This window comes from Mus caroli, chromosome 19 (assembly GCF_900094665.2).
Source record: "Mus caroli chromosome 19, CAROLI_EIJ_v1.1, whole genome shotgun sequence".
In the NCBI taxonomy this organism is placed as follows: Eukaryota; Metazoa; Chordata; class Mammalia; order Rodentia; family Muridae; genus Mus; species Mus caroli.
The window spans coordinates 35589404-35599106 of NC_034588.1; the positions used below are offsets into that span (position 1 = coordinate 35589404).

The 9703-nt window shown below is 37.9% G+C and overlaps 1 protein-coding gene across 1 annotated transcript in view; it reads left to right on the forward strand.

The window, feature by feature from the left end:
• The window catches only part of LOC110285234 (cytochrome P450 2C55), a 39479-nt gene that overhangs the window by 24187 nt on the left and 5589 nt on the right, over positions 1-9703 (forward strand). Inside the window, exons 6-8 of the mRNA XM_021151220.2 lie at positions 4219-4395; positions 6995-7136; positions 8247-8434. Coding sequence (XP_021006879.1) covers positions 4219-4395; positions 6995-7136; positions 8247-8434 — 507 coding nt within the window. The remainder of the gene's footprint in view (positions 1-4218; positions 4396-6994; positions 7137-8246; positions 8435-9703) is intronic.

The following is a 9703-nucleotide window of genomic DNA, read 5'->3' on the forward strand; positions in this document are numbered from 1 at the left end:
ATAAATAAGGCTTCTATGAACAAAGTGGAACATGTGTCTATGAACAAAGTGGAACATGTGTCCTTATTACATGTTGGAGCATCTTCTGGGTATGTGCCCAGGAATGGTATAGCTGGGTCTTCAGGTAGTACTATGTCCAATTTTCAGAGGAACTGCCAGGCTGATTTCCAGAGTGGTTGTACTAACTTGCAATTCCAGCAGCAATGGAGGAGTGTTCCTCTTTCTCCACATCCTCTTTATTTATGACTGAAACAACATTCCATTTTGTGGGTATGTCACACACACACACACACACACACACACACACACTTGCAGGATATCTAAGCTGGCTCCATTTCCTAGGTTTTCTGAATAGTTGAACAATAGACATTAAGAAACCCAACATAGCATTTTATGGGTAAATGTTTATACACAAGTGTGGTTAAACAATTGGGTACACCTGTACAGTCATCTTTCAGGCAGGATTCAGGACATACTAGTTCTCAATCGCCAACTCTCAGTAAGAGGAAGTCCCAGGTGTGTGTGTGTGTGTGTGTGTGTGTGTGTGAGAGAGAGAGAGAGAGAGAGAGAGAGTGCAGATGGCAGACAGCATGGCTGAGTGCAGCCAGCAGAGGCCCCTGTTGTGCAAAGAAGAGAAGCTATTAAAGTAAAGAAGGCTCTTGTGGACCCAGCTGTATGTTCAATATAGGCTCAGTATCAGCGCAACTCTGAGAAAGATAATAGTCCACATGATTATGTGACCCTAACACTCAACACTCTTTTTGTTAAGCTTCAAGAATTCAGAAAGAGGTTATCTCAGTTCATCATTCTTACTCATCCTCTGTGCTACACTTTTTTTTAGAAATATTTTTGCTTAATCATATTTTATTTTATTTCATTTTTTTGAGACATGGTTTCTCTGTGTAGCCTTGGCTATCCTGGGACTAGCTCTGTATTCTGTTCTCTACCTCACAGAGATTACCCAGTGTCTGCATCTGAAGTTCTTGGATTAAGGCATGCATCACCACTGTCTGGCACTTTAGTATATTTTAAGATTATTTTATTCATTTGCATCTGTGTGTTTGTGTGCATGTGTGTGTCACACATGTATATATGTTTTGTATGCATGCAAATGGAGTCCAGAGGACTGGCTTCCTTAGGAGCTGTCTGTCTTTTTTTTTGGGACCAAGCCTGTCTCTGGCCTGCAGCTAACATACAGGGGAGACCCTGAGGATCTGCTGAGCTCTGCCTCCCCAACTCTGGAAATACAAGCATGGGCCCTTGTAGTTCTACTTTTTGCTTCTTCCGTTAGGACATCTAAGCACTGCTGTACACCAAGCAGGGAAGGATGAAGTCGCGCTGAGTTTCTTAGTCTGTGCCTTCCCTTGGGGTGTCTGAATCACACTGCACACTAGGCAGAAAGGATGAAGCAACGTCTGGATAGGCTGGGTCAGCAGGATCCTGCTCTGACACTGAGCATGGGGAGGAAAAGAAGTTCTCTGAAGATTTCAGTGTTACAGCTCTTTTATGTACAGCTCTTTTAGACAACATTCAGTGAAACAGCCATTGGGTAGAGAGTTGCTCAGTTTCCATGGATATGTGGGTTTTCTGCTGTTTATGCTGTTATTGAGGCTGGAACCTTACTTCATGGTGATCTGATATGATGCATGGGATTATTTCAGTCTTCTTGTATCTGTTGAGGGTTGTTTTGTGACTGATTGTATGGTCAATTTTCGAGAAGGTACCATGAGGTGCTGAGAAGAAGGTATATCCTTTTGTTTTAGGATAAATTGTTCTGTAGATATCTGTTAAGTCCATTTGTTTCATCACTTCTGTTAGTTTCACTATGTCTCTGTTCTTCTGTTTCTATGATCTGTCCATTAATGAGAGCGGGGTGTTGAAGTCTTCCACTATTATTGTATGAGGACCAATATGTGTTTTGAGCTTTAGTGTTGTTTCCTTGACAAATGTGGGTGCCTTTGCATTTGGAGCATAGATGTTCAGAACTGACAGTTCATCTTGGTGGATTTTTCCTTTGATGAATATGAAGTGTCCATCCCTATCTTGCTTGATAACTTTTGGTTGAAACTCTATTTTATTGGATACTAGAATGGCAACTTCCTCTTGTTTCTTAGGACCATTTGCTTGGAAGACTTTTTACAGCCTTTTACTTTGAGGAAGTGCCTGTCTCTGTCTTTGAGGTGTGTTTCTTCTGGGCAGCAAAATGTTGGCTCCTGCTTGCATATCCAGTCTGTTAGCTTATGTCTTTTTATTGGGAAGTTGAGTTCTGTGATATTGAGAGATACTAAAGAACTATGATCTTTAGTTCCTGTTATGTTTGTTGTAGATGGCATTCTCTACTTTTGATTTTGTTGTGAGATGAATTTCTTGTTTTTTCTTTGGAGTAGTTTCCCTCCTTGTGTTGGAGTTTTCCTTCTAGTATCCTCTATAGGGCTCGATTGGTAGATAGATATTTTTAAAATTTGGTTTTGTCATGGAATATTTGGTTTCTCCATCTATGATGATTGAGAGTTTTGAAGGGTATAGTAGACTGGAGTGGCATTTGTGTTCCCTTAGGGTCTGAATGACCTCTGTCCAGGATCTTCTGGCTTTCATTGTCTCTGTTGAGAAGTCTGGTTTAATTATGATAGGTTTGCTTTTATATGTTATTTGNCCTTTTTCCCTTACAGCTTTTAATATTTGTCTTAGTTAGGGTTTTACTTCTGTGAACAGACACCATGACCAAGGCAAGTCTTATAAAAACCATTTAATTGGGGCTGGCTTACAGGTTCAGAGGTTCAGTCCATTATCATCAACGTGGGAGCATGGCAGCATCTAGGCAGGCATGGCACAGGCAGAGCTGAGAGTTCTACATCTTCATCCAAAGGCTGTTAGTAGAAGATTGACTTCCAGGCACCTAGGGTGAGAGTATTAAGACCACACCCACAGTGACACACCTACTCCAACCAGGTCACACCTAGTCCAACAAGGCCACACCTTCAAATGGTGTCACTCCCTGGCCCAAGAATATACAAACCATCACAATATTCTTTCTTTGTTTTGTGCATTTTTTATTTTGATTATTATGTGATGAGAGGATTTTATTTTCTGGTCAAATATATTTGGTGTTCTAGAGGCTTCTTGTACATTTATGACATTTCTTTCTTCTCTGATTTCTTTTTCTTCTCTGATTTTGTTGAAGTTTTTTTTTTTTTTTTTTTTTTTTTTTTTTTTTTTTTTTGATTTTTTTTTTTTTTTTTTTTTTTTTTTGGTTCTTTGTACTGGGAATGTTCACTCTCTTCTATACCTATTATTTCTAAGTTTGGTTTTTTTCATTGTATCCTGGATTTCCTGGCTGTTTTGGATTAGGAGTTTTTTTTTTTTTATGTTTTGTATTCCTTGAACTGTTTTGTCCATATCTTCAAGGCATCCTCTATGCCTGAGATTTCCCCACCCACCAACTCCCACCTCCCCACTCTGGCATTCCCCTACATTGGGGCATCTAGCCTTCATAGGACCAAGGGCCTTTCTTCTCATTGATGACTGACTAGGCCATCCTCTGCTACATATGCAGCTGGAGCCATGAGTCCCACCATGTGTACTCTTTGGTTGTTAGTTTAGTCCCTGGGAGCTCTAGGGGTACTGGTTGGTTCATATTGTTGTTCCTCCTATGGGGTTGCAAACCCCTTCAGCTCCTTGGGTACTTTCTCTAGCTCCTCCATTGGGGACCCTGTGTTCAGTCCAATGGATGGCTGCTCACTGTTAAGTAGATATTAGCCCAGAAGTTCAGAATACCCAGGATACAATTCATAGAACATATGAAGCTCAAGAAGAAGGAAGACCAAAGTGTGGATATTTCGGGTCTTCTTAAAAGGGGATCAAAATATTCATGGGAGGAGACACACAGACAAAGTGTGGAGCAGAATCTGAAGGAAAGGCCATCCAGTGACTGTCCCACCTGGAAATCCATCCTATATACAGTTACCAAACCCAGACACTATTGTGGATGCCAACAAGTGCTTGCTGACAGGAGTCTGATATAGCTGTCTCCTGAGAGACTGTGTCAGTGCCTGACTTTTTTTTTTTCTTTTTCTTGAGATGGCATCACAGTATGCTACCTGGGTCATTCTCAAACTCAAAGGCTCTGGTGATTCACTCACATAGGCCTCCTGAGTATCTGGAATACAAATGTGAGTGACTACATTCAGCCTAATAAACATATTTTCAAAAATGTTTAAGGTCTACAATGCTCTGCCTACCCTCATCAGTTATCTCCCAGGGAGTCATAACAAAATAATTAAAAATTTTACTGAAATAAAAAGTTACATTTTGGGGCGAGTGAAAGAACACCAGGAAACACTGGACATGGACAATCCTCGGGACCTCATTGACTGCTTCCTGATCAAAATGGAACAGGTAAAGTGTTTCCATTTAAGTTATTTGATAACTTATATTTCATCAATTATTTCTATTCTTATTGGAAAAAATTTAACTTTCCAGGCAAGAAACACTTGGTAAGCATTATAGGTTCCTAATGTGGGCATGAACTGGACTAGCATCATTTAAGATTTAAAATTGAATTGTTAAGCAATCAGAATTATTTAATAAGGTATATGAGGACAGGGAAGATACCCTTTGGGTGAGTTAGGCATAAACAACTTAAAAATGCACACTATCAAACATTAAAGTAAAAAGTGAACTTGATGACACAGGAGAATGACAGACCTGTGCTTAACGCGGCAGGTGATTTCGGCTTGTTACTACTCTTTGTTACTAATGAGACTTGAGTTTGTTACTAATCTTTGAGTATTTGGAGTAAGGTAGCAGGAGCGAGGATTTAAGGTAGGTACAGTGAAGTGATGAGAGGCTCAGATGTGTGTGGTGACACAGGAGGGTAAGAACCTTAACTGAGTGTAACCAGACATGATTCTGGACATACAGTCAGGTAAAAATGTCTTTGAGGTACTCTGAAAATGTAGGCATTGGCATGAAGAAATTCCACTCTTTCAGGTATTTGTTTAAAACAAAACACGAGTGCAATGCTTTTGCTACCCAGGGGGAAATTACTGAGATCAGAGTGGAGTTCAAGAGTCTGTAAAAGGGCCTTTTTCTTCTTTGTACTGTCTTAATGGTAGTCTGCATTACGAAAAGATAGATTCTGAAATAATGTCATCAATCCTGGCTTATTTTTATCCATCTTGAAATTTCTAAATTATTCATCTATTTTGTGTTTGTGGGTGTTTTGTATGCCAGAAGAGTCATTAGATCTCATGGGACTACAGTTATAGATGGTTGTGAGCCACCATTGAACTCAGGACCAGCCAGTGCTTTTAACTACTGAGCCACTTCTCTAGCCCGGCCATCTTAAATTTTAATCTCTCATATTTTAAAAGTCCACCATTTTATTCATCGGTACCTTGGTTGTTTGCAGTAGATAATGCTGGCGATAATAGGAGAGTAGGCATCTCTGTAACTTATTAATTTCAATTTTGTTTTGGATCTATAATGATGGGTGAAATGGCTGAGTCATGTTCATTTCATTTTTACTGATGAACTGCCCTTCTGTTTGCCAAGGAGACTGCAATAGTTTACATTAGAATAGGAATAGGCAGTGTTCCCTTTGCCTGCTTCCTCACCTGCACTTTGCAGTGTTACAAAAGTCTCCCCAGTGGCTAGCACTGTTAGGAGTCCTTGTAGCAACCACTATCACCATGGTTTAGAGAATCACAGCTATGTTTCACCTCCTCTGGCCTAGAGTCACTGACTTAAGAGTAAATTTACCGGGAACCTTTCAGATAGTGTTTCACTTATGACTTTGTCCTTCTTTCACTCAGAAAATTCTGTACATTGGCGCTTTTAAAGAATTTTATAATGGTGTCTTTGGATTGCCATTATTGTACCAATATACTTTTAACCTTTGTACTTAATTTTGTGCATGATTATGAATAAATTCTTAGTTTACAAGTGTTCTAGTCCCTAAACCCATTCTGACATCAACATATAAAAATCAATACATATTTATATACATGAATATATAAAAACACACATATATACACATATAAATAAATGTATATACATTTATATATACTTGTGTACACACACACACACACATATATATATAGATATATTGATATATTGATGTATCAGTAGGTAGAGGAGAGTCAGGAGTCTCTTATTCAACTTTGTGTTACACTTCAAAAACTTCAAACTCTTTCTGGGTACATTGGTGCATGCCTGCCATTTTTCATGTTTACACTTAACATATGAATATTCATACTGATGTTAAAGATTTATTATTATTATTCTAAAATTATGCATAGGTGTGTTTGTTTGTCAGTGCTGGATCATTTGGTGCTAGAATTACAGATGGTTGTAAGCTGCCAGGTATGGATACTGGGAATAGAAGTTAGATCCTGTGGAAGAGCAGCAAGTGTTTTTCATGGCTGACTCATCTCTCCAACCTCCATACAGCTGTTAAAGTACTTGGGCTCCAGATGAGTTACACCATCTCCATTGTAGTATGTGTTTTAAGAAAGAAAGAATGGGGGATGGAGAGATGGCTCAGAAGATAAGAGCACTGGCTGCTCTTCCAGAAGCCCTGAGTTAAATTCCCAACAACCACATCGTGGGTCACAACCATCTATAAATGATATCTTGAGGCCTCTTCTTGCTCGCAGGCATAAATGCAGGCAGAATGCTGTACACATAATACATAAAATCTTAAAAAAAGAAGGAATGAAAAATTTGTATCAGTGGGTACTTTTTTGTTATGTTATTGGTGTGGCATGCTCTGAGAAATTCAATTTTGATTCAAGGAAGAAATAAGGGCATAGAAATGAAGATAGAGGTAGTTAACTTCCATTCTGTGCTATACTGTGCACTTGCTGTGATAGTTTTACTATGCACTTCACATTCTAAATTTGCTTATTGTAAACCAACTTGTATTATTTGAAAATTGTTGAAATTGGTCACTTTCTAATATGTATTGTCACTTTCTAATAACAAAAATTCTCAGGAAAAACACAATTCCCATTCGGAGTTTACTATTGAAAGCTTGATGGCCACTGTAACCGACATATTTGTAGCTGGAACAGAAACCACAAACATTACTCTAAGATATGGACTCTTGCTCCTACTGAAATACACAGAGGTCACAGGTATGACTCAGGTTTGTGAGGCAAAGTCAGTCTTCTTCAGATAGCCTGAGAGAAGTTTTAATATTGATGTTTTTGTGTCACCAGATGCCATTTGTACACATATGATAAAATACAAATGAGGTCAATTTTGACAATAGAGAAAAATGAATAAGAGAAATGAAGTTACTGTGAGCGACAGTAAACACCAGAGCTCTGAATTCAACAAAAAGTGACTCTGTGTAGCTTCTGTGTTAGTGTTTGTAAGCATGTGTGTGTTTGTAAGCATGTATATATATGTGTGTGTGTGTGTGTGTGTGTGTGTGTATGTGTGTGTGTGTGTGAGTTTCAATATTTTGTGTGAAGTGGTCACAGGAGTGTAATTCTTCTCTATTGTAAAACCGCTCACAAATAGAGTAATTAAATAATAGAAATAGTCATTATTTATGAGTGTGAACAGAAACTACAGACACAACTTCTAGAAGATTTCAAAGTGAATGCCTTTGAAAACTGTAAGGATGAAAACAGGAAACTAAGATTCACATATGCACAAACACATGAAGATATTTAGTTTTCTATTTAAAAATATTTATTATTTATTTTATGTGTATGGATGTTTTTGCCTAACATGTATGTCTGTGGACCATGTACATTCCTGGTGTTCACAGGGACTAGAAGGAGGCATCAAGTCTGAGACTGGAGTTACAGACATTTGTGAACTACCTGTGGGTGCTAAGATTAAATCTGGATCTTTTGTAGGAGCAACCAGTGCTCTTAACCACGGAAATATCCTTCCAGTTCCATGACTCAATTTTAAAGTATCATTATTATTTGGATGTGAAATTAATTCTTGTTCTGTGTTTTTTCCAGTGAGCCAGTAATGGTTATAATTCACATGTAAAAAGTATTTACATATTGAAACAGTTCATCATTTCTGTGTGTTGAATATTGTGTACAATACGGTACCTGTTTGCACATGTTAATCTTAGTGCCTAATTTGTGTGTGTGTGGGAATTTGTGTGTTATAACAATTGTCGAATTCTAAGTGTACATGTGGTCTGATACCTTTATCACACTCCATATAGACTTGAATTCCTATGACAAATGTACCCTTTTTAAATTATGTCCTAATAGCTAAAGTCCAGGCAGAGATCGATCACGTGATTGGCAGACACAGGAGCCCCTGCATGCAGGACAGAACCCGCATGCCCTACACTGATGCCATGGTACATGAGATCCAGAGATACATTGACCTCATCCCCAACAATGTGCCCCATGCAGCTACCTGTAATGTTAGATTCAGAAATTACGTCATTCCCAAGGTAAGCTTGTCCCTCTGACCCTGAACTTCAGTTATCTTAGAGTTTCTAAATTGAAAATATGATTCTAATCTTCCACCAACACAAAATGAAAGAAACTGAATTTACCTTTCACTGTTACATAATGACCATCTTTGTCTCCTTTTTCTAATTTTGGCTTAAACTATATTTTATCCAATCATGGCTACTTCTGGTTTATTTGCGTTGAATCTCTTTCAGTTTGTATATGTCCCTATAAGTGAAATAGGTTAACAATATGGCTGCTTGTTGTTACTGTTTTATTTTGAATACGGAGTCTCTTGTTTCTTTTTTTTTTTTTTTTAAATTTGAGAATTTAAGCTAGTTATAATTAGGTAATCATTGACAAGTATTGCTTTCCAAGTGTCATTTATGGTCTAATTATAGCATCTTTACTTCTCTATTAAATGATTTTCTGTGGCAATGTAATTTACTCTAAAGCTGTGTTTTGCTTCCTTGCTTATCTCTTGTGAATGTCTACTGTAGATTTTTGCCTTGTATAATAAAACATATTTTGATTTCAACAAGCTATGTTGAAATGGCAATGTAAGATGTTGATAAAGTTTAAAAAGACATAAATGAACAACAGCAACAAAAAAGGAAAAAGAAAACAGCCCAATAAAAACTCTGCATCTATACGCTATTCTCTCCTACTTTTAAATTCCAGTCAGTGTCTCACCGTTTTTCTGATGTGGTTGCCAGTCTCTTGAGTTCACATGATTCCCCTATGTCTGCCTCCCAATGCTAGGCTACAGGCATATGCCACCATACTCATGTATATGTTGAAAATTTATCCTTTCTTCTTTTCTTTTTCTTTCATTTTAGTGCTGGGGACTGAACCCATGGCCTTGCACATGCCAGCCAAGTGTTATTGCACTGAGCTATGGCCCCAGGATTTGATTTTGATGCCTTGTTTTCCCTTTTTTTCTATTGCCTATATTTGAACATACTCATACAGATATTATTTTTACTTTTTTTGTCATTCAAAGTAAAGAGATGAATGATTTGGGTTTTTTTTTTTTTAATTCTCTTACACAATGTCAGAGCCACCTGAACTATTCTGTGAATTGTTGTTACTTGTGAGCTCCATACATTCTCATGCTTTTTCTTTCTTTCTTATAAGCTGATACCTCCTTTACTTTGTAGAATTTTTTAAAAATTTATTTAGGTCTGGTGGAAATATGGTTTCTTTCTTTCTCTCTCCCTTTCTCTCTTTCTCCCTTTCTCCCTTCCTCCCTCCCTCCCTCCCTCCCT